Here is a 25,860-nt window from a genome sequence, read left to right as displayed (position 1 = left end):
GTACTGTACCGCTAATATTGAGTAAGTAGTCGTAATATTGGTAACCTTTCGTAGAGGATAAAGAATGTATGCCTGTGAGTATTATGTTTCGTGTCTACATGTGTTGCTCCACCATTGTTGACGAAAGATCAATTTCTCAAAGGGTTGTCGAATCATGCTGCTGGCGTTTAGATTTTGAATGGTATTTTACAAGGCAAAGCAAAAAACAGCTTCTATGTCCCAAAAAAAAAACCAACTTGTAAGTTGGGTCACTCTTATGTCAAGGCAGCGTGGCTTGCTTTCCGTTTGTGACTTCCCGTGGACTCTCTTGTGCGCATCTTGCAGGTCTTCATCCATCCGTCCAGGTCAGTTTGGCTACGGGAAAGTGCCCTTCTCCTTGCCGTTGCACCGGCCCAGTCGACAGGCTCGCCACGCGGCCAACGGCACCGCCTCGGCCACGCCGCGGCCCAAAATGGCCGCCGGTGATGATGACGAGCGAGAGGAGGACGAGGAAGCGGGCGCGGCCGCCGCGCCCCAATCGCACGCCAGAAACGAGCACAGGAGGGTCCGAGTGCCGGCCTCCCCTCCTCACTTCCTGACGCGCCTCCCCTCTTCATCATCATCATCATCATCATCATCCTCCTCCTCCTCCTCAGTCCCGGCCGCTCAGCGCCGCTTCGACTGGCGCACCGTCACGGCTCCGCCCCCGCCGCCCGGCTCGCCCCGCTCGCAGCCGGCCGCCGCCTCTTTGGCCTACGCCCCCCCTCTGCACCGGCCCCCGCACGGGGGAAGGACGCCCCACCCGGCATTGGCAGCCCAAGGCCAGCAAGCCGGCAACGTGTACCCGCTTCAGCGCCCCCTCGGACCGCACGCGGGAGGGGGGGAGGAGGCGGGCGGGAGGAGGACGCCGCACAACTACAGATGCGCCGGTCCCGAGGCGGAATATCGCAGGTGCTTCTCGCAGGTAAGACATCAAAGTCAAAGTGCGTCCTCAAAACAATGGCAAGTGTCGGTCGGCCCTTTAATGGAAAGCTCCCTCACATAGACGCCACCCCCCACCCCCCTTTCCCAGCTGTCCATTTTCACTTTTGGGTAAAATGGAGCTTTTGCCAGCTCACTTTAGGTGGAAGGCAGGCTACACTGCTTGCATGAAATTAGAATTCAAAAGAATGTTTTTTTTTTTGAAAGAGCAATCTGCTGCTCTTTTTGATGTATGTGCCGGCCTTGGCCACCTGGCGGCAGTGTTGGACGGACAGGTGGCTCCACTTCTCATCTGTACGGCACTAATATCTGTCTCTTTGCAGAGGATAAAGAATATCTGACTGAGTCCTGCTGTATTGCCTGTCCGTTGTTATAGCAGAAGCTATTTAGCAATTAGCATGAACGCTTTAGGCGCAAGTTTTTGGGGTGAAATATGCAGTTTTGATATCACCGTTTCACCAAGGATGGAAGGCATACTGTACATGTTGCTTGGTGCAATTTTGCGACTTTGACGCTTTTAATACAGTGGACTCAAAGACGAAGCTAAGACTGAGCTATCGCTTTGTTTTCAATAGACGAGGTGTCTTTTTGGGGGTTTTAGGTTTGTTTTTCGAGGAAGTTTCAACTGAGGCTAGCATGAAAACAGCTTGAAAGATCATTGGACCAAAATGTTGCCAAAATGATGAAGCGAGGAGAAGCAAAGCAAAACATTTCCCCCAACATGTTTTCCGACGGCAACTCTTGTCTTGAAAAGTGTGTCAGTCAGGTCACTTGTATGTATTTGTCTCTGCAAAAATATGATGTGACCTTTCTCTACCTTCAAGTTCCTTAGCATGTGCGTGCGTGCGTGTGGGCGCGCACAGTCCCGATTAACATTCATGAGGGCAAAGTGTTGAAGGCTGCTGGCATCAAACGCACAACATGAAGGTCAACAGAGTGTTTTGGGAGGGTTTGATCATTCCCCAGCGCCAACACTGGCCCGTTGTCCAGGAGCACTGACATGGAACCTATCAAATGTGCGTGCGTGAGCGTGAGCGTGCGCGTGAGCGTGTGCGTCTGGATCAAGACCAGAATACACACATCTGCTTGGAGGCTTTGCTAGGGACACTAAAAGGGGGACGGGGGGGGGGGGGGGTCTGTATGTCCTGTCCTGTATGGTTACCGGGAGGGGGGTCAGCGGGGGCTTGACTGTCCGGGGCGGGTGACGAAAGTCAAGCTGCGCTCGCCGTGACGGCGGTTTCGCCGAGACAAGAATGTCACGCTTGAGAGCCGGCGCGATTCAAAGTGACATTTTGAGAGGAGCGAAACCTTGGAGGGGGGTCCGCTGGACGCCCGAAAGGAATCCAAGTCAACAAGGACAAATGGAATCCTTTTTCCGGGCATGGCAACCATATTTAGCAGCCGAGGAACCTCTTCAAAGTAGACCGCACGTCTCACTCGCTTGACGCTGGCGACTATGATGAGCTCGTTCTGCCACCCGGTTAGCCGAGGTACTAAAAGTTGTTAGCGCAGCAAGCTAACTGCTGTTTAGCTTTTTGTTACGTGGTGTGCTGGAAAGTCCCCGCAGGCGTTTTTACTCCAGCGGCGTCCGCCCGAAGTGGGGAATCAAACCAGAGCTCCAAAATCGGGGCTGCCGTTGGAGCTTTGCGCTCATTTGACACATTTCTGCACCCCCTCCCCCTCCCGCGATCACAACCTGAGGCCACCTTGACACTTTTTCGGGCTTCGTCTTCATTCGCCGGCGTCTCCAGCTGACGTTTTGTCAAGTTCTTCTGTCTTCATCGTTGGCTCATGACTTGATCTTAAAGAGTGACCACGCCCACTGGGAGGCCCCCGTTTATACTCATATGCATTTCTCTTTTTGGGGGGGGGGGGAACAAGGACTGCAGCATTTCCGCACTGAAATGTATGAAATATGCTCGGATTCATGCGTACGCATTCCCGCGTCTGGATTTTTTTGCGCATGTGACGTATGTGGCGTATTTTTTAGTTTGGAAGCCACGCAAGTCTTTGTAAAGATACGCCCACAGTGGGTGGGGGGCGTGTCATGCTTATGAACTGTTGTCATTCCCTTCGCGCTTCACCTGATGTGCATGTAAATCGCCTCAAGTTGAAGCTGAACGTTGTCGCTCTCCTTTCAACTCCATTTCCAATCCCAAAGACAAAATTTGCGTCCCTGCCCCCATTTTCCTGGAGCCGACTGTAATCATAATCACTTGTCTTTTGTTTCAAAAGCATAAAAGCACAACTTTTCATCCAATCGTAAGAATGAGTCAGCTTGGCTGCGACTGTCCTTGAAACACGTCCAGTGCATTTTTCAAGCAAAACAAAAAAAAAAAAACCCCAAAACAAAACGCTTCCTCCTCTTCACACTGGTGCCTGTTTTCTTTGCAGCCAAAGTCGCATATTTGAGCCGCGTGTCGTTTCCGGCTTCGTCCTCCCAATCGCCGCGGCGGCGTTTTGCAAGTGCGACTCGGCCACCGCGAAGCTTTTCCTTGCCGCAAAAGCGCATTAGCGCTCTTTCGAAAAAGTCTCACTGGTCTTCGGGTTTCTTCGGGATCGATCGCGCGCGTGTCCTGATGCGCAAATGCAAACAAGAGGAGGAACGTGATCCTCTCGCGCGTGATCGCAGCGACCCCAAAAATAGCGGCGCGCAAGCTCCGCAGCTTGTGGCTCTTGAAGCGAGAGCGGCCGATAAAGCGCAAGTGCCCGCCACGCTCGGCCTCTTGACTCGCCTCCCTGAAGACAAGTTGCGGGACAAGTTGCCAGCTGCTTGACGCTTGGGCGGCCCGCGTCACCAAACGCCTTTTGTTGCATTTTCCCCCAACGGCTGGAATGTCCGTCCTGCGACACAGCGGCGCAGCCCTCCCTCTCAGCGATCCGCCGGCTTATGTACATCTTCGAAATGACCAACATTGTGCAGAGTGAGGCCGCGCAAGTTTACGCCGGTCACAAAAATGACAGCCCATAGCTTTAAATTGTGTTTCACTATTTTGGGTTTAAAAAAAACAACAAATTTGAGCAAAACTAAAACGGCACTTTGGAGGCGCCGCTTCCCTAATGTGTGAGAACTTGAGAGACTTTATTATGACATGCGGTTAGCGAGTTAGCTATTCCCTCGTCATGCATCTTTCCATCAGATAGTGACTGCTTTAGAGCGCCTCGTTGTCAGCTGTGAGTTTCTGCTTGTTGCGGAGGGAAGGTGGAATTTTTATTTTTATTTTTTTCTTTAAATTACAATTCAAAGTGACAGCCATCGTATCGCAGCGTGGAAATGCCCTGCGGCGACTTGATGCGATACACTCCAGCCGCCGAAGGCATTGGGGAGGAAGACAAACAATATGGATGACGCATTTGTTTCAAATGTCGTGAATAAAAGTACACCAGTCATCAGAAATCGAAATCCTCGAGTAAAGTCCAAATAGCTGAAAAATCGACCTGAGCCCAGTCAACAATCACGTGTACTTTGTTTCTTCCTGCTACTGCCTGTTGCTGCATTTTGCCCAGCCTTGTGTGTGCGTGCGCGCGTGTGTGTGTGAAGGCGAGCGAGTGTGACACTTGTGATTATCTTTTGGCTGTGCGTCATAACACAGACTGCCTGAGGCCCAACATGAGTGTGACTGGCGCTGTTTTTTTTTTTTTTTTAAAACAGTGAACATGAAAATCAAAGGTTCCGTGTCAGACTTCGAGCGGGTGTCGCAGTCAAGTAGCCGTGATAGGCGGTTCTCTTTTGCCGGGCGGGGGGGGGCGTTAGCGAGTTCAAGGCCGTGCAACAGTGCCAAGTACAAGTCAAGGTGGGAGCGTTGGGGGAAAAGCCGATCCCTCGGTGGACGTGCGAGAAAACTCTTAAGAGTGTGGAGAAGCGAGGGAGGGGGGCGGCGGTGTCCTTCAGCGGCATGGAAATGCTTTCGGTTATCGCACGGACGCACATTAGGCGAGGAAGGGCAGCTTGCCGCGGAGAGCATTTCTCATACAAAAGCTAACTCAATGTGCTTGACAAATACGAATTTACAAACAGTGAAAAGTCAAGAAATTGAAAAGTAGCATTTGCCTGCAGCAGAACGGCCAAGTGCTGCTTCACCATGTTTGCTTTGAACCCCGCGCTCCACCAATTGAGCCGACCGCAAAAGCATTGTGTTTGCAAAGCCGCAAATGAGAAAGGAAATGAGCCGTTATATTGTTTGTTCGACACAAATGGAAACATTTTGAAGTCCGGACTTTTGCTTTAGCAACTTTGCCTCGCAACCAGAACCCTCCAAATTTGAATTGAAGATGCCTTTTTTATGGGGGGGGGGGGGGGTGTCCAAAGTCATATCCGATGGCCGTGTGTAAACATGCTAGTGAGAAAATAGCAAGAGAGTTCATCCTGAGACGCCGGTCGAAAATGGAGGTTCCCTTGCAAAAGTTGTCTTGCGGCCCAGCCACCTTGCGTTGGCCGTCTTTGAAAAGGCCAAAAACGAGGCGGCAGAAGGCGACGGGCCGACACGTGCGCTCTTCGCGGGCGAGGACGCGTCGCTTTGTGGGGAAGCGAGAACAGCGGGAGAGAGCGGGTCAGTCGCAGCGGAATGTCAGCGTGTGCCAGAAGAAAAGGCAGAATTCATGGAAAAGTGCGTGCGCGTGTGTGCGTGTGTAGGACACCCTGTCAGAAGCACGGGGGGAGGAAAAGGTGCAATTTGAGAAGAAGCAGCCAGATGAGGAAGAAGAAAAAAGCAGCAGCAGCAGCAGCAGACACGTCATGTCAACACTGCAGGTCCTCGTAAAAGGACGACCATTCCTCACAATGGTGCGCTCGACCCTCCCCGCGGAGTAAATATTTTCCTCGCAACCCGTGGCATGCCTTTCAACGCGCTAACATAACACTAATAATCTCGTGATGATGTCATGACTGGGGCCTTGCCACACAGCCGATTTATTATTATTATTATTATTATTAGTATTTGGCGTGTGCGACATCCGCACACGTGTCGTCATTCTGGCCTTTGTGGACGTAGCAAACGTGGGCGTTTCCCGTGCGCTGTGGCCCCGCCTCCCTCTGAAGGTTTTGCTGTCAAGCTTCGGGACGGACGCGCTGGATGATCAGCGGCCGCTTTCGTTTCACTCGATTCAAAGAAAAGTTCTGGCTGATGAGTTTGTTTCCTGAACGCTAGCGCCGCCTCCAACGCGTGTTGTGAAGCTAAAACGAGCTGACAAAAGGGGCACGATGCCGTTGTTGTTTTTATTTGTGTTTTTTTTTTTTAAGAAAGGAGATTTAAGAATAATACAGTGATTCCCCGCCCATTTCCACTTCACTGTTCATGAATTCACCGTAGTTGCATTTTTCTTCAGGTGTGTACAGGACCCAAATGCAGTACACAAGAGCGCAGGGATACAGTGGCTTAGCTGTTTAAAAAAAAAAAAAAAATGTATTTCACATTCTTGAGGATACAAACATCCATCCATCCATTATCTGTACCGCTTCAGATTTTCTTTTTTATTTGCTTCGACTTGCAAGCACAAACTTGAGATGGTGGCAGTGAACTTGAATCACGTCACAATAAGCAGCATTTTGACAAATAGTGAACGATGCGTCAAAAACAATAAAAAAAAAAAAAAGAGGATTCAAGCTTTTTAATGGCACTTCCAGGTGAAGTTTAATGTCAAACGAAAAATAAAAAACCAATACAATAACTCATGTATTTAAAATAATATCTTTGCCTTAGGAAAGTCCGCTTAGCTTAATGCTAACAACGCAAGCGAGATGCCTTTAGCATGCTAATGGTTGGTATCGATAGTCACAGTTTTTGAAGCTGTGGATATTTGACCATAAACTGTGGAGCAACACATGCGGACGAATAAAATGACAATACTCACAGGCATATATTCTTTATCTTCGACAAAGAAATGACTGAGTCGAAGTTGAAGGACTCTTCTTCTTCGTTTGTGTCTTCGACATTATTCTGCTGCTTTTTTTTTTTTTTTTTTTGGAACGGCTGCCTATGTGTGCCGAATACATTTCTGGTCTTTGATCGTAGAAGTTGTTGTTCATGTGAACAGTTGGTTCTTTTTGTCCAAATTGAGGAGCGAGACGTGCTTGAGGACGTTGCAACTAACTTGTGACTACTAAGCTGACCCCGCTAGGCTGCAAAAAGGAAGAAAAAATAACAAAAGTTTCCACCAACTACTTTGAGCAATTAACAAAATAAAAACGCTTGTATGTGCCGCAAGGAAGCGTGACCAAGAGCGTCAAGTCTCTCATTTTTGTCATTTTTGTTGTTGCCAAACATGTCCTTGTGCCCTTTTTTTTTTTTGGTTCCCTGACGCCACTTCTGACTTCCTGATTTTGAGCGTGGGGGGGGGGTCAAGGCCGAGGTCTGGCCGCTTCCCGCCATAGAATGCTAATCGCTAACGACAAACAATGCATCCGTGCACACCCCCGCATTCCGATAACGACAAGGTATTCTTGAAATCTTCACAAGAAAATAACATTTCCTGTTGTGACCAATCGGAGGGGGCGGGGGGGGGGGGGTATTTAAAAAACAAAAAACGACAATGAGCGATTTCATCTTTGAACGCATTGCGATCCCGTTTCAGGTCTTCAGGCTCCGCGTGCAGTTCATTGTGCTGAATCACTTTTAAACCATAAAATCATAGCGTGATTGTCAAGGCGCGAGCGGGTTGCTCCAAAGTGAGGAAGTGGGCGAGAATAATGGGGAGAGCGTGTGGATGTTTTGAAAGGCGGCTCGGCTGACGCGCTACGTCCGCCCCTTGCATACGTTTTGCCGTCGCTATTCCGTCCACAGATATGTTTGAAATTCGAAATACACAAAAGGCAAACGTGCGTGCAGTATACTGCGGCAGGCACAATTGATTTTACAGTACGGTCAGTACGAAAGAAAATACACATGGATGGATGGATGGCTAGCTTGATGTGGTATGCTTTGGATCACGATGTCTTTTCGATCCATATGTGATCGACGCATGGTGTGGAATGCTTTGGATCACCTGACGTTCTTGTTGATAGGCGGTTGATGGATGGACAGAAAGAAAAAAAAAAAAAAAAAGATGCCGTGATGTGGTATTCTTTGGATCGTGAGAATTTTCCTCGCAATAGACGTTTGATGGACGGCCGGTAGATGGGTGTCACAAAACGGGGTGCGCTTTGATCCATGAGATCGACGGCTGGATAGGTAGCTGACACGTGATGTGGTATGCTTTGGATCATAGTTTTGTTTTTGCGGATGGATGGATGGATGCATTGATAGATTAGATTAGAGACGTTTTCATTTCGAAATTTCGGGCTTGACTCTATTCATGTATCCGCTTTGTGTTGCGAAGGTCGTGCGTGTGCGTGTGCGTGTCACATGGCCGTAATGCCGGAGGAATGACCGTGTCAGTCGTTTATGTGCTGGATGCGTCGAGTTCACATGTCCAGCTGTGCAGGCGTACACTCACTTGCATGGCGTCAATCTGGATGACGCACCACTGGGACCGTTCCCTTCACACACAGACACACACACACACACACGTGCACACTAAACTCACTAGCGCCTGGCCTGGGCTTTGTTTTTCACCCTGGGGTGTTGTGTGATTAGGGCCCATGTGTGTTTGTATGCGTGTGGCATTATATGAGTGTGTGCGCGTGTGCGCGTTTGCACTGCACATTGAGAAGACACACTTTGAGCAGCTGCATTGACTTTCCTTGCAGCTGTCCTTTGCTCGCAAGTTGCCCTTCACTCGTTGTATCAGCTCGCGCTGCTGTTTTCATGACGGAGGTTTCTCCGCCCGCTCGCCGTCGTTCACCGCGCCCGCCCGCCCGCCCGCCGATACCGCTGCCTCCGATACTGTCAACGCGAGCAAAGGGAAAGCTTTCTCTTGATTTAAAAAAAAAAAAAAGAAAAAAAGTTGAGTGATACAGTGATGCCTTGAGGCCCTTTTTTTTCCTTCGGATTTTATTTTGTAATAACGAGTACCGGAAATGCGTTTGAGTGAAAATGAGGCTTGTACCAAAAACGAACCTGATTGAACCGAGCTGAATGGGATGTTTACATTTGCAAACGTGCCGCCCTTGACTGGAATGGCACGCCGTGTACGGAGTAGACGTGTCGCGCGATCTTTTGTGAGAGAAGCACGCCAGGTGTGAATCGGCTTGACGTTGCGGATGATTTGTTGTTTCTTTGAATTGAATCAACTCGATTCGTTTGAGCTTTGGAGAGCTTTGACCTGTTGTCAGATACGAAGGTCCGTGACAAAAAGCGACGGTTGCGACCGTAATCGAATGCGATCGTAATGCCGCTGAATGGAATCATTGAAAATGTCCCATTTTTGAATCGTCTCACGATACGCGTCGCATCGTCTTTTATTGGAGGGATGCCGACCTCTGCGAAGTATTTGTACTCGGTTACGTTCCAAGATGGTCTCCGATCCAGTTTGCAGCTCTTGCGTGCCTGCTGTCCTGTTTTTTTCTCTCTCTCTCTCTTAAGGAATGAAGGCTCAACTGTAACATGATGTAAAGACGCGAAGCGAAATGAGCAAAGGGAATTTTGGGGACACGTGTCTCGGCTTTGACTCGATTGTTCCACTGGGCCGAGTTTGCCCGGTGAAATAATCCCACTCGCGCGGTTCACTCGCAAAGAAGTCGAGCGGCCAGCTAACAATGAGCGATTGTGCGAGGGAGGCGTTTCGCGTGGCGCTCCGGATGAAGAATGTGAACCCTTTGGACTTTCCAGGTGGGGGCAGCCCTTGACCTCTGACCCGCAGGCAAAGTTGACATTCCCGAAGGAGCCCAAAAGTGATGGACGGACGGCGTTGGCAAGCTCATCGCCGCTGCGCTTGGCCACTTTTTCACCGCTGGGTTGCAACGATGGAGGATTGCGTAACCGAGACCTGCGAGACAAATACGAGGGTGCCTTGACATACGAGTGACTCCCACTTGCGAGTTTTTTTTTTCGAGATACGAGCCGCCTTTCCAAAGATTTTTTGCGTTGGCTTGCGAGCGTCAAATTTATGGTGGCAGTGAACTTCATTCGTCAGTAAGCAGCGTGTAAACAATTCATCCAAAGAAAGGCTTCAATTTGTCCCAGATGAAGTTTACTGTCAAAGTTAACATAAAACTAAGATAATTACAGGCCATGTCGTTAAAACAACATCGCGTTGCCTTGTGAAAAAGTCTTGAATGGCTTTTCTAATCATTTCAGTCAGGGAAGATCATTTGGGATGCAGGTGTTGTGCGTTATGAACCTTGTCACAGAACAAACTACACTCTTATCTCAAGGCAGCACCGTTGGTGCAATCCCAAAATGTTGCTTACGGCATCCAGGAATGTGTCGGCCGACGCCGACGCAAAAGTGGTCGTCACGGTAACCGTAAGTGTTGACTTTGAGACGAGGCGCTCGCAACGTGTAAACAAAAGTCGTCTGGCTTGCGTCGCCGGCATGCAAGTTTTCATCTTCGAGGGGATTTGGCGGCTGAATGAAGGCGGCCGCGAGAGCACGGCGCTTCGTTTGGCTCGCGTCGTCTTCTTTCCTGTCCTGAGCACGTCCAATAAAGCAGTCAAAGTTTCCCTTGCGTACGCGCAACTTTCGTGATCTTCGTGCGGAATTAGCGGCTGATGATTTACAGCGCACACGCTTGGGCGCGCGCCATCATCATCATCATCATCATCATCATCATCGGCGGCGCCGTTTCAGATGTGATGAAACAACCCCACTGAAAACCTGTGGAGGGAGCCAGCGAGGCGAGCAGCCAAGTTGCAAGTTGCAAGTTGCTGGATGATTTGCAGAAATTGTGCAAAGAGGAATCGGTGCAAGATCCCTCTTTGCGGATTCTCCCATCTTGGCAAAACCTTCGAGCAGAAGATGAGCTGCTGTTTTGCTCGCAAAAGGGGCGCGTACAAAGTTGTCACATCAGGCCCGCTAAGCATTGTCAATGTGGGCTTGATTGATTTCCTGCCGCCCCTCCCCTCTCGTACCCTGGAGATGTCCCGAGGGAAGGCCTCTCCTGCTGCCGCTGCCACGCCCACCCTGCAGTCCACATTCAACAATAACACACAAATACTCTCCAGATCCCCCAAACGCTTGGTCTGTTCTGGCTCTTCCTTCGCGCCCGCACCCACTCCGCCCTCCATTTTGTCCATTAGCCCCTAACCTGTTTCCCTCACTAACTGTGCTCCCCCCCCCAAGCCCCTACAGTGCAGTCATGGCATGCATGTACGTTTGCTCCATTTGATTTGAAAACACCTGCTCGTTCGAAGCAAACGCCTACATGCGTGTGATGGGGCCTCCGTCGTTGTGGGTGTGTCCGCAGCGGCGGAAGCGTCCACTTGGAATCGGAGCCTGACGTGTGTTTACGTCCCGAACAAGCATTTATGGCCATTAAACACCGCAAGCAGGCAAGTTTACACGCTGGAGCTTTCAAGACTTCAGGTGCAGCTTGTATACTGACCTTCAACCGCCCACACACACGCACACACACACTTGTGTTTCCACTTAAAGCGCTAACATTTCAGCGCACTTAGGAGCCGCGCACACATTCGGACTTTGTGCCAGACCGCGAACCGCAAACAATCCTCGTGATGTCTGTTTGCGCTCGCACAGTCTTGAGTTTGTCGTATTGTGGGGAGACACGCACGCACTTGTCCTTTTTCATTTTTTTTTTCATGTCAAGGACCAGGCAGTGTTGAAACCACATACATGCGCCCGTTTTTAGCCATTTCCGACCAAACGGCTGCAACGATTCATCCGATCGCTCCGATACTGTGTACCTTGAGATAAGAATGCCTCAACTTGAGAGTTTTTGTCTTTGTCATTTTGCAAGGTAACAGTTGCCATCTGTGATATGCCGTCATTTGTCATATAACTACACAAACGCGGTCCTTATTTTCAGCGCAGGTGTTTACATGCACTGAAGGACATTTCTGTTTCCAGTGGCTGTGTGAAAGATGAATAGCGACGAGGTCATGAATCTAATTTTGTTCAAACAATACTTTTGTTTTTGTGTTTGTTTTGGGGCTTCTGCCATGACACCAGTAAGTAAGTAGTAAGTAAGTAAGTAAGTTTGAATCGACTTCCGTCCTTATAGCGAAAGGAGGAAGTGAGTATGCCGTAAAGCAATTCAGGACGTTTGTATTTTTTTGGTGTGCCATCCTCCTCAAAGTTGCTTAGTGCCAGTAAAAACGATACAGACCCCCCTCAGAGCGTGACAAAAATCCCATTCAACTACTTGTAAGTCAATGTTTCATCAAAAGAGTTGTGAAAAAATGTCATGATGGTCGAATTCTTGCCCAGTGCTGCTTTAATTTCACATAGCAGCAAACTATGGGGAAGGCGGAGTCAGCAAGTGTCAACATTAGGGAAGGAAGGAGCTGCCATTTTCGGCCCATGCTGAGATTCGAAGTACCGTTCCAAACATATAAGATCGTGATCGTGTTCCACATAAAACTTCAAGACACAAATAAAATCCCCGCATTACGAGATAAGCTTCTATGAATTCAAAACTCTCTGCCGGCTGGGATTCAATGTTTGTATTTACTCGCGTGTGTTGTGCTGCCGCGTTTGCCGACTTGCCATGAAAGCAAAAGCGAAGGGCTCGTTCGTGTTCAACGCAGGTGGAGTGGCTCGCATTTTGCGGTGGCAAACTGAAAGCCAAGATGGATTTATTTGCTTGGCCCCTTGCGGAAAAATCTATTCCTTCCATATGGCCGAGTGCTCCCCGGCTGCCAAGCGCAGCCCGAGTGCGTTTGTGCTCCCTGGGCGATTGGGCCTCTCTTGTTATTAGCGCCATTGGCCCTCCGATGCTTTTGAAAATTGCCTCCCCCGGGGGCGCTGCGTTCACAAGACGGCTGCGTGGCGCTTTGACGGCCGCTGCTTGTCTTTCAGGTGTGCGCCGGAGCGCCGCTGGATTCCAGAGCCGAGCAGTGCGCCGCCTTCAACGCCAAGGAGTTCATGGATCGTCTCTACGACTGGGAGCCTTTCACTGAGGGTGAGGACGGACACGCTTAGCAATAACCAGTCCTCAAGTCATCAAGTTACTTGACTGTTACTCCCTACACTCAGAACAGTTAGCTGTATTTTCTAGTCCTCACTTTTTTTTTGAATGTCAGAGGTGTCCAAACTATGGCCCGGGTCCATTTTTGGGCCACCATCAATTTTGGAGCGGCCCCGCAACACAGAGTCAAATACAGTAAGCCTAAACAAAAGGGGGGAGGGGCACCAGGACGCACACATAGTGGAAAAAAAATTACACATTTGTAGAGAAGTACAATATGAAATATACATCCCCCCCAAAGTCACCACTGTATAATATTTTTTCTTTCTTTTTTTTAGTTAGGGTTAGCTGATTTATCATTTGTGGCCCTCAGTTCACAACATCAGCGGCATTAGCAGTGCGAGCAGAACTGTTTTTTTTAATTGCCATTAGAAATCATTTAGTGTACTTTTTTTTTTCCTTAGAGAGGAAGTCGCATTTTTTTCAAGAATGTTTCTGATAGATATTGCGTTTGCGGAATAAGAGTTATTCCTGGGTGCGGCCATTTTGTTACTTCTGTCGACTGATAGTAATAACATCACAACTACTAACGACCAATCACAGCTCACCTTACCTGAGCCCTGAGCAGTTGTGATGTCATTTTCAGTCGACAGAAGTGACCAAATGGCCGCCCCCAGAGATGGCTCACAACGGGTGGATTAACTCATATTCCACAAAGGTAATATTTATCAGAATGCCTTGTTTCAACTAGTGGGTTTGCATAGAACATATTCTCGAAAAAAATATGTTTGTGTTGACTTCCGCTTTAAGTACGAGTGGAATCAGTCCTTCTCCTTTTACTCGTTTCTTTTTCCTTTCTCACAATTAATCCTGTTCCACTTTTTGCACCTGTGGCTAAGTGTCAAGCTTTTTGGGGGTATGTGTGAGGTGGAACGACGAGAGAGCCACTGGGGCTCAAACACTTTTTCATTCTTTACACACGCACACACACACACACAAAAAAAAAAAAAAAAACCCCACTCGTCTTTTCTGTTCCCGCCCTCGTTTGTTGGACGTCGCCCTTTCTGTCTGCCTCCAGCACTGCCAAGTTTCTCCTCCCTGCTTTGACTCGGCTCTCAGCAGATTCCTGCCGAATGAGATAAAGGCCGGAGAGAAATGGAAGCAGCGAGAGGGAGGTGATGGGATGCGAGTGTCACATGAAGGCGACGTGGCTCGAACCGCTTTTGCTTTCTTGCGGCTTGCAGAAATGTTTGCAAACTAGGACACTATTGGGAGGGAAAGACCAAAACATCCTTTTTTTTTTTTTTTTTTTTTTTTTAAATGCCAAGTTTGTGCTATTAAAACAAACGAAACCATCATAAATCATTTCAATCATCAATCAATCATTTCACCATTAATGTGACCTACAATCTTGTTTTGAATCATTTCGAGAGGATGAGTAAAAATAAACAACTGAAATAATGTCTTTTCACACATTTTCCCCGTGATTTGCTCTGCATTTTTAGATCAATCGAAAATGATGCGTAACCTTGCTGCATTCATGGCCACGTGGCACAACATCCGCTCTGGGGTGCAAAACTTTTGATCTGTCGACATGTCTGGGTGGAACAAGTGTGGCCAAGTTGACTCGCCGCCTGCTGGAATTGCTTTGCACTTTGCGCTTCAAATTTGACATCTCATCTTGCATGTACGACTTTCAAGTGAGGTTTGCTAATATCGGTTGCAAACTGACTTGCTGTGGTCCTTCTTCTCATATAAGCATTCAAAAACATGCTGCAAGTAAGCAAAAAGGATGTTAGGAAAAGCCTCCTAGAACATCTGAACTTTGTTTGCTGTTAATCAGAGGGCGTTTAAATGGCAGCGGGTGTGTGCCGACCTCCATTTTGCGGGCCTTTCAATGGGATTGGTTGATTCTGAACACATGCTCATGAGAGGGTGTGCACACTTGTGCAACCCCATTGATTCAACGCAATTGTGTTATACAGGTTATAGGTCACATTAATGATAGAAAAAAGCTTTGAAATGATGAAATGATCTCTTTTTTTAATTTTTTTTTTTAGCCTTGCGTTCGAGCAGGAGTGTTTGGCCTTTTCGAGACAGTGGTCATCATCATCATCATCATCATCATCATCATCATCATCATCATCATCATGACGATCTCTCGCGCAATCAATGAGCAGCTTTGTGCGCTGGTGTGTGTCCACAGGCCATAAGTGGCTTCATGGCTTATTCCATTTTAAGACAAACTATCGTTTATACGAGGAACAAACAAGTGTGTGAAAATATTTCCAAAACAGGAAATGTCCTGAAAATAAATGGATAATTCCCCCCCAAAAGTTGTCAATAGTTACAATTTAGAGAACCTCTACGAATAATAAAACCAAAGGGGAGTATGTATCCTGACGAAAGTAAACAATTGCATATTTTATACAAAACCATTTCAAGTTTTGTATATTATTTTAGTATGTGTATTATCGGCTGTCTGCTGGTTGTATGTGAAGCGAAGCAAAACGTCCAGACACACTTGGATGGCTTTCGATCCTCTCCAGAGCGAACGTTCGGTCCTTCAACTGCGATCCACTCTGGCTTCCTTCATTCGTCGAGGCGGGACTGGAAGGAAAGAAAAAGCGCCTCACCCCCGCGCGGGAAGCTGCACGGCCAATCGTACGCGTTTGATTACGCTGGAGAGAAGAGGTCGCAGTTCAGTTCCACTCTCGCCTCTTTGCGCATGACGTCAGCGTGGATGCGCTCAACTCGCGCGCGTTCGCTTCAGTTCACTCCCATCGGATGGCGGCCAAATATTTGTGCAACTGCTAACATCCAAAATAGGGCAATTTGCAAACTTAACCTGCAATGACGTACAAGTAACTACTGTGTCATCAAACTAAAGTAGAAAAAAAAGCTCATGGAGAGCCGACGAGCTTTCTCATCGTTGGCCGTTTTTTTTGACAGTTTCCGAATCGGTTTGAAATGGAACATTACTAACAGTAGCCTTAGCTGCTCACTGAACCGAAGTCTCAGAAGATTTGTTGCCGCTACACGTGACCAGGGTTTGAACTCCAAGTTTGGTTCAGGCTGATGATGTGAGCTCTGCTCAATGCCGAGACCTCCCAAAAGTGTCCCAAATGCGCTCCAATGTCCTCCGTCGGCGCTGCGCACGCAGGTGTTGTTTTTTTGTTGGGTTTTTCTCGGGCCTCACACGCCCCCCCCCCCTACCGAGCCCTCCCCCCATCACTTCCTGTCCCGGCACTGCCTCTCGCTTTCTCTTTCTCTGCCCGAGTGTGTTCAGATGAAGCGATAGCGGGAGGAAGTATATTTAGACAACAAATATTCCACTGTCTGAACGCCGCCGAGCTGCGACAGTGACGGAGGGACAGAAGCAGCGCGGGACGTGAAAAAGGCCGCGCAGACGTTTGCTAGATGGTGTCCCCAAAGTTTGACCTGCGGGGGAGGCGGCAAGTGAGGACGGAGGCAACACGGGCACTTTTTGGATGCAGCGGCCTCTTTTTCCGCCACTGTCTGCAGTCTAATCTCTCAAAGATAACTATGAGAGCGGCGGCAAAGAGACACACAGAGGCGGGCTGGGAACTCGGCTTCTTCCTCTCGCTCTCTGTCTGTCCCCACATATTTACTGTACTCGTAATCCCTTGTGAGATTCACAAAGTAGCGACCAATTATTAGATACAGACCGATATGGGTTTTTTCAGGGCAGATACCGGTTATTAGGTAGTAGTCAAAGCAGCCGATAACCGATATTTGGAGCCGATATTAGTTTTTCGTAAAAAAAGAAAATATTGGCATCAAAATCTAAAAAAAATAAAAAAAATAAAAAATAAAAAATCTTAACTTTGTTGACACATCTTTAAGCATATGTTTATTGATTTTTTTTTTTTTTCAGATTTGCATAATTTTTTTTTGTATTATTATTACTGAAAATGTTTGACTATATACATCTTTGTTACCAAATTCTCACAAAAAGTACAGGGAGCAACCAGGATCGTCAGCATGTCTTAAAAAGGGAAATAAAAACACTTAAAAAAATAGCTCCATATAGTTTTCGACAGTAAATGAAGTTCTCCAATATTTCAAAATGACAGAAAATGTAACTTTCAAAACGATTTGAAAGCTTCATGCGTGTATACAACTGTATGGCGAGCGTGTTGTTTTTGTCCACTTAGGGTGGCAATCATCTTTTCCTTCACTGTAGTATCTGTGACGGCACATGCATGTCTGTCTTGCTTGTTGAGTGACATGGAAACGAGCAAATGAGGGCGTGCGGTCGGCCGGCTGTGATCTAGCGTTAGCGCTAGCGATTATGACGGTGTCAGTAGAGGCCATCGGCAGGTAGGCTAAGCATGCGCTCGTCTTGGCTGTATTTTTTTTTTTTTGGACCGTTTTGTCCAATAAAGCCATTGAAAGAGCCCCTGCGGCTATGTCGCCCCAAAAATCTAGCAACTAATAGATGCTGTTTATGATTAGCGACATGATCGTGTTTGAGACGTTTGCCTTCAAAACACAACATTCCGTTTTTTGTTTTCTCTTTGACGCCTGACACTAAGGCAATATTTACCATGGCCTTGTTTTTCTAGCAGTCGTGCATTCGATTTGCCGACAAAGCATGAACACCAGAATGATCCAGTCAGTCTCTTTACTGGCCGGCTGCGTGACCACTTCCAAGCACTTCCTCAGGCTTGAATGTTCCTTCTGGATTTGACATTCCAGTCAAGCAGGAACACAACCCTGATACTTAATTTGACTTGTTGGTGTCGGCTCGTGGCTTCTGCTGCATTTTGGACCCTTTCGGGTACTTTCACGTTGAAATGTCATTCATTTCTCAAGCTTGCACATACGACACCTGAGCAGGTGCGTGTTTTTCCCACTGCCTCGAATGCCCAAGGAGTCGTTGACAATCTGCCATTTGAACCGCTTGACCCGCAGGCTCTACTGTATGTTAGCGATAGCTCACTCAACTGACAGTGGACCCACAGTGGGATAAACTGACACAAAATGTCCAAAGCCAAAATATTTGGACAAGAAACCATTTCTTTTTCATGCCTTATTATAGTATAAATATACTTTGTTTATGCGTGGAACTGTGGGTGCATTTCTAGTAATGTAGTGGAGACATATGATACGCCGTTAAAAATGTCCGTTTCATGAGCAAAAAAAAAAAAATGTTTGTCCTTTTCACCCCACTCCTATTTGCAACTCAATCTGTGACCCTTTTCTGCCACTATGAGCTCACGTCTATAGCGCTATGATCCGCCATCTCTCATATACGCACAGACGCGTACGCTGCTGGAGGACTTTAACCTCCGAGAGAATGTCAATCCCTGGAGCCACCAGCTGCCCGTATTAGTCATTTCGCAAATGCTTTGTCACTTTTAAAAGGAATAGTTTGTCTTTATTTGGAAAGGCATTCTTTCCGAGAATAAGATCATCTCATTCTTTTAGCGCTAGGGAGTGAATGGAACGTATGACGCTGTTATAGGCGAAGGCAGGCCTCAATTAAAAAGTTAAAGACATCTCCAGCGACCCGCTTCGACATCGTGGCAAAATTGGTCCGAGAAGAGTAGAAAAATCAAACTGCATCGTTATAGTTTCTTTCCTTTTTCAGCATGGCCAGGTGTCCCTAGGATTTTATTCACATAGCATAATCTTGTGCTTGTATGTGATGTACAAATTTCACCTGTCACCTCGACAATATATGCCTGCTAACTGTTAGCACACGCGTTGAATGCATGTGCCTTGAAAAGTCAAGACCTGGCCTGTTGATTATGAAAGTCAGAAAATGGGGATGTACGGTACACTTGGCTAGCTGTTAACTGGCTAAACTGATAGCCAGCCTGCGTGCTGACTGAGTAATGGCGTCATTTGAGGCCATCGGCAAGTCGGCTATCAATGCTGACTGTTAGCACACACGTTGAACACGTGTGAACGCATGTGTGCCTTGAAAAGTCAGACCCGGCCTTTTGCCAATGAAGATGTACGGTACACTTGGCTAGCTGTTAACTGGCTAAAGCGTTAGCCAGCCTGTGTGTTGACTAAGTAACGGCGTCAGTTAGGCCATCGCCACGTCGGCTAAGAATGTGCTTGTCTTGACTGTATTTTGTTACTGTTTGTTCAATAAAGCCACTGAAAGGAGGGATTACAGACCATTCTAATTAGCAATGGTAGGTGATGTATTATTAGCTAACAACAGCTAACAGGTATATTCAATTAGCTAACAAGGTTTATTACTTAACCGTATCCGGAAAGTTGTTCAACTTAGGCTAATTGTACTTTGTAAGAGGGACATTGCACAAGATCTTCTTTGGGCATTTACGCACTCATTCCTTCTGGCACGGACGTACTGCTGCATGATTCTGTCGTCACAAGTCCGTGTGGGAAAATAAACAGCACAAAATCCCGCGATAAAGCGAATAATCAAATGATCATATTGCAACTAGGCAGCGCTTCACTGAAATGTCAGCCATTAATGCTCAGTTTCTGTGTTGCAGTCAGCCCGGTCAAGGATCTCGAGTAACATGTAAGACATTAGCCCGACTTAAAAATCCACTTGCGGACCTCTACGACTCCCCTGTGAGATCTCGGAGTTCTGTAGTCTATTTGAGCGCTAAAACATTTTGTGTTTTCCTTTGAAGCGCCCCTCCAACCCCCTCGGGTTCCTCCCGTCTCCACGTACACTTCAATATATTTTTCCCTCTGAAACGGGGGCCTCCTGGGCTCCTCGTAAATCTCACCTCTTGCTTGTGATTAAAGCTCTCGCTCTCTCATGGGCTTGTGTTCGCTTGTGAGCACAGTTGGGAAATTGACTGATCAGTTTGATTCGAGTCTTTACTTCCTGAGAGCGGATGTTTGCTGCCACGCTAGAAAGATTTTAGAAAACGGCTAGAAAGTCAACACACTTTACAACCAGCAGCGGCAAATTGTGAACGATCCATCAAAAAAGAAGCAATATATTATAAAAGAGGTACTCGCAGTCCCATATTCTTGATGCTCTGCTCGAGGTGCCGAGGACCAAACGGAGCCTCAGAGGGGATCGAGCCTTTTCTGTCGCTGGTCCTTCCCCCTGGAATGACCTCCCATTGGTTGTTAGTCAAGCCCCCTCTCTGTCCATTTTCAAAACCCGGTTGAAGAGACATTTCTTTTCTCGGGCTTTTGATCAGACCTGAATTTTTCGTGTTATAGTGTTTTATGTCAATTTATTGGCTTTATTTATTTATATTTGATATGTTATTTATGTCTATATTTATTAATACATGTTCCACAGCCTTATATTCTTTTTGTTGTATTTATTGTATTGTAAAGTGCTTTGTTACTGCCCTAGCTGTTCCGAAATGCGCGGTATAAATAAAATTGTATTGTATTGTATTGTTAGTAGGAATCCCACTTGTGGCGGGACACGCCCCACTGCAATATGACTGAATGCAACATTAGCCGTGGACGCTCTTGGCCTGTCTTGCAGTCGGTCCAGAGAAGCAGTGCGAGCTGACGTGCCGCCCGGCGGGCTATCGCTTCTACGTGCGCCAGGCCGAGCGGGTGCGAGACGGGACGCCTTGCTTCAATGTCACCTCCAACGACGTGTGCGTCCAAGGACAGTGTCTGGTGAGTGCCGTCAAATTCACTCCAGGTTCTTTGGAGCAAAATAAATGTCATTTGTAAGATGGAACACTTTTATTTTCGAGGAAAATGACCGACGACTGCCATTGCTTGCGTGTTGGGACAAATTACCGCTGCCGCTGGAATGATTGACACTGATTGACATGACCGCACAATAAGTGACAACGGGACCTATTAGTGGTGCTGCTGTAAAGCTTGACAGGTGCACACACCGACTGACGTCGGGACCACACAGTGGTGCTGCTTTTAAGTGCCTGTAAAGTCAAAATGAATGTCTTCTCAATTGGACATACCACAGAGAAGAGAAAAATAAATCACAGAGTATATAAAATGATCACATCTTCCTGCTTATGAAGACTGTGGGCGTGTCCTCTGTGTAGAAACCACGCCCACTCAGCTGTCACCTGTCAATCAAATCGTACTTCTGCGACCTGGAAAAAGGAATGCATTTTCATCTAGTATCTTTCTTATTCCTACACATAGCTGATGTACATATTTGAGTCGTGAAAATATATCTACTCAAAGCTTCCAGTGGCAAGAATACTGTACAATATGTCCCACCAGCTCATTGTGGGACTTTTTTACGGTGTGACAACGAGACGCTCGAAAGCAGCCACACCAGCCCACATGCTAGCTGTTACGTCAGACTTTTTTGAATTTTTTTTAAAAAATCCTCTTACCTCTTCTTGCTGTGATGTGGATGCACTCACAGGTGACGACAAGGCGCTCTAAAGGAGCCCTGGCAGCAGACTATCCTAAGGGCGAAGGCATGGCTAGCTAGCTAGCTAGCTATCTTAAAAGAGCTAGCTAGCCACCTAGCTAGCTGAAAAGGCGCTGAAGTGTTTACAATGTGGGGCGTGGGTGACTCGTGCTACACTATAAAGTGTGGCACAGAGTAAGGGTGCTTTTTTTATCCACAGCCCAAAAATCAGTCGCAGATGAGCTCTGGTAGGACGTCGCCATTTCCAAGTGCACAACCGACGTCACTACGAATTCATATCAAGACTGAGCATGCGCAGACCGGATGCAGCCTGGCTATTCCGATGAACTGTTTACATGACGCCTGTTCGGACTGGCAAAACGGAATATACTGTACCACGCCTACGAATCCGAATGAAATTCCATTTGGATTTGGCCTTTTTATTGAGGTGCTTGTATGGAACATTTTCATTCCCTTCGGTCATTCAGTTTCATTCTAATCTGAATGCGAGGTTCCTTGGAAACCCGGCTGAAGTGAGAAATGCAAGCCACAATAAAAAGAAGCTCTCAAAGTGGATGTGTCCTCGTAAAAGAGGGCGTTCGGTCGCCCTCCTTGCGCCCTCGTTCACCCTTTCAACGTTTGGCAGCAGTCATGCTCGTAAATGTCCGAATTACACAACATCAGCGGCATAAACACCGACAAAGCATGTGAAATGTTTACAAGCTGGGAATGTCCATTTGTCTTCCTGCCCTTGTTTTTCTTTCTGGCCCCTCCGTCAACCGTCCTCCGGTGGCCGTCAGACGGAGGGCTGCGACGGCGTCCTGGGCTCCGGCTCGGTGCTGGACAAGTGCGGCGTCTGCGGGGGGCGGGACTCGGCCTGTCAGAAGGTGACGGGCAGCTTCCAAAATGTCAGCGTTCCTCTCGGCTACCACAAGATCTTGGACATCCCGGCGGGGGCCACCTTCATTAACATCACGGAGAGACGGGCCAGTCCCAACTATCTGGGTGAGCGGCTCACAAAACAAACTAGACAGGCAATCCCCGTTCATCGCTGAATCATGGCTGACGAAAAGCTTTCCTGGACGTCGCATATAAATTCCGTCAAATGGGAAAATCCGTCACAAGCCATCGCGGTGTTACATCAAGGAAAATTACACTAAACAAATATGCATTGCTAGCATTATACAATTGCTCTATTCTTGACCTACCGTGTAGAAATCTCTAAATGTATGTAGGTCTACATTCTACATTTGCGTATTTGTCAGAAAAAAACTTTTTTCACTAACAGTCTTATTTATTTATGAAATAATGGATTCAAATTGCATAATTTATCCGTGATATTCTCAAAGGGTGGGTATGCTGGCTCCCTCTAGTGGTACACGAAAGAAACACTGAATTAAAGAGTTCAACTGTGCATAATGCTACTGAACATTCTTTTTTAAACACCCATTACTGTTCATCTGTGGTTGTATTTAACTTTATGATACAGGATATTTGCATTTAGCAGCAGAAATACCCCATTTCAAAAGTCACCAGGCATTTTTTTTTTTTTTTTAAAGAATCTATGACACTCGTTTTGTTAAGGTCTTCAAACTCACTTTCAAATCATAAAAGCACATTCAAAAACATATTTGGCAATGAATAAGACCAAAAATACTCTACAGTGTAACTATGTACTGATCCATGTTTACAGTAAACATACCCATCCATTATCCAAAGCACTTATCCTCACGAGGGTCGTGAGAGTGTTGAAGCCTATCCCAGCTGCCTTCGGGCAGTAGGCGGGGTACACCCTGAACTGATTTCCAGCCAATTGCTGTTTTTTCCCCCCCATGAATTAACAGACGTCACTTATTAATACTGTACAGTGTAACAATGTACTGATCCCTGTTTACAGTAAACACATCTTTTTTTTTTTCCAACTATCAAAACTAACTTATCATCTCACAATGTCAGCCAAGAATCATGCCCATTAAAAAAAATCAACCTACATCTGTTGCTTTCTGTAGGCGTAAAATGCAGGATGGGAGAGGATTGAGACATTCAGTCATCTCAATCTCACCAAACATGAGGCTGATCTCGAAATGCTTCCTGTTTTCTCTTCTTATTCTTCTTCTAATTCTCACAGTGTTAAACACAATAGTGTGCTCCCATCTGGTGGTAGAAAGTGGAATTACATCCCGAAATGTAAAAAAAAAAAACCTAAAATTAGTTATAACTGAAAAAAGAAAAAAATCTGCGATATAGTGCCACCGCGACCCCAAAACCTGTGATGGGGACGGGTTTACTGTATTCTTTATCCTCTATGAAGAATGACTACCGTACTATTACAGGATCATACTGTATCTGCATAACTGTAGTTTTGTACTGCCTTAAATCATAATGTTGAATGCTTCATATTCTGATTATTATGGCATTACTGTTTTTGTAAAGCACAATATTATAGAGTGCTATTTTTGCTTTTTTGGTGGGGGCGGGGGGAGGCCTGACCCAATAAATGGCATTTTCCTTGACTTTGTTGGGGAAAGACAATTTGAGCTTGAAATGTTTTGAAATGAGGGTGTGGTCGTGGAATGCACTGAACTTGCACCTGGAGGCACCACTGTATCTGTTGAAAGTGCGAATTTGGCCCTCGGAGGGGGGGTTGGGGGGGTGGGGGGGGTGCTTGCCGGCTTTAGCGGGAGATTGTAAATGTTGTGGCTGGCCAGAGTCGGAGGAGATAAGGCTCACATTGTTTGAGGGCCAAGCCAAGTGAGCGTGTCTATTTGTCTTGACAGCCCGCGCTCGCTAATGAGAGCGCTCCGCTGTGTTTTGACTCGGCGACTTGAGTGCCTCTGACACACCTTGTTTCCCCCCCCCCCCCCCCCCCCGCAGCCATGAGGAGCGGAACGGGGGCTTCGGTGGTGAACGGCCGCTGGGCCGTGGACCCCCCGGGGGAATACCGGGCGGGCGGGACTACCTTCACGTACGCCCGACCCCGAGCGCAGGCGGAGGTGGAAGACGAGCGAGGGGAGTCCCTCAGGGCGCCCGGGCCCACCAGCACGCAGCTGCAGCTCTATGTGAGTATGCGTCCGAGGCATCCCGACAAACGCCACCCGAACTGTTCGACGTCATAAAAAAAAAAGCAGTTTTCAAAAGCGCGCATGGCCACAGGCTGAGCTCAAGATCTTGGTGCAAGACAACATTGTGTCAGCATGAGAGCGGGATTAGAGCAGATATCTGGAGACCGGCAAACGCGGGGCGGCTCATAACGACGTTTAACCTCGGGCTAAGATTTTATTAAAGAAAGGGGACTCATCAGCGGATTTGCCTGCAGTCACTTGAGGGCAGGAGATGGTAAAAAGTGCAAAACAAACGCTCACACACATCCGCTTCAATAGCCTGATTTTGGCGCACTCATTTTAAGTACTGGAGCTGAGGCAAAGAAAGACGACGTTATTCTCGATATGACGTCGTGCTACTATGGCAATAAAGTTACGGGCCGAACGAGTCGCGACACGATGTCTGGTAGGCCCGATTGCACGGGAGGCTGTGTGCAAAAAGCCTTAACGTGGATAAAACAACTTTAGCTTGCGATGTGAGTGGCTGGATGCGGTGAAAACATTTCCAGATGGGTGAAAATTCAACATCTCTGCGTGGGCGGTGCCACTTGGCAAACGCAAACTCTCCGCGCTCCAAATGGAAATCAGAGCCTTCTTATTAGGATTCATCGTGACGGGAGCATGACTTCCTGCACATGCTGTACTTTTCTCTTCACGGCAACGCGCACGCACACACAAACACACATCACTGACAGATTTTACATATATATATATATATATATATATGTAAATAAAATAGCCCATTAAAAGGGGAACCCCCGCTGAGTTATGTTTAGATGACCTTGGCCCCATTGTAAGTGTTGTCGGGCAGTCGGAGTAAGCTTCACGTGCTGCAGGCATGCACACAATCTGCAGCTGATCAGCGGCGCACTTTCATCTACTCAAGACGGACGGTGGCATTTACAAGCGAGATCCTTTTAGCACGCAGATTGCTGGAAACGCGAGCCATTATTTTGAGAAAAAAAGTCGTCCATTGTATGGAAATTGTCTTTTGTTTTTTATTTGATGAAAACAACTTGAATGCTGCGACCCGGTTCGATGTGCTGCTCCTTGTGGCGGTCCCGCCTTGGCCACCGGGAGGCAGTCCCGTGTAAAACAAAGTACATGCAGACACAATTGGAGAAGAATAGCACTTGTTTTTTTTTTCTACTACTGTAGTGACTCAGTAAAAGCTGTCATACGAGTCGTTTTTTTTTTGCAGAGGATCAAGAATACATGCCCGTCAGTATTGTGAAATTATCTGCCTACATGTGATCGTGTTGTGACAGTTGGCTCGCCTGGTGTTTGCGCAGATCATTTTCCACCAGCAGAACCCGGGCATCGACTACGAGTTCTACATCCCCGTGGCGAAAACGGAGGGAGAGACGCCCGCCAGTGAGGGGCAGCACCAGGGGAGGGCGCCCCTTCGCGCTCGCACGGCGCAGAACGGTAACTGCGACGATCCTCGCAAAAAATGTCACAAAAGTATGTATATTTTGAATGTTATAATCTAAATAGAAGAGTCCTTAGTAGTCA

The 25,860-nt window shown here is 47.3% G+C and overlaps 1 protein-coding gene across 1 annotated transcript in view; it reads left to right on the top strand.

The window, feature by feature from the left end:
• The window catches only part of adamtsl4 (ADAMTS-like 4), a 42,674-nt gene that overhangs the window by 9,040 nt on the left and 7,774 nt on the right, over window positions 1–25,860 (top strand). The window contains exons 4-9 of the mRNA XM_086038696.1: window positions 325–943; window positions 12,813–12,915; window positions 20,390–20,529; window positions 22,045–22,249; window positions 24,119–24,303; window positions 25,638–25,773. Of these exons, the coding sequence (XP_085894822.1) occupies window positions 325–943; window positions 12,813–12,915; window positions 20,390–20,529; window positions 22,045–22,249; window positions 24,119–24,303; window positions 25,638–25,773 (1,388 nt within the window). The remainder of the gene's footprint in view (window positions 1–324; window positions 944–12,812; window positions 12,916–20,389; window positions 20,530–22,044; window positions 22,250–24,118; window positions 24,304–25,637; window positions 25,774–25,860) is intronic.

The sequence above is a fragment of the Filicampus tigris genome, chromosome 8 (genome assembly GCF_054856515.1).
Source record: "Filicampus tigris isolate MCC_2025a chromosome 8, RoL_Ftig_1.0, whole genome shotgun sequence".
NCBI lineage: Eukaryota > Metazoa > Chordata > Actinopteri > Syngnathiformes > Syngnathidae > Filicampus > Filicampus tigris.
The sequence above is the reverse complement of the archived record's forward strand: the minus strand, read 5'-3'. Positions and strand labels throughout refer to the sequence as shown.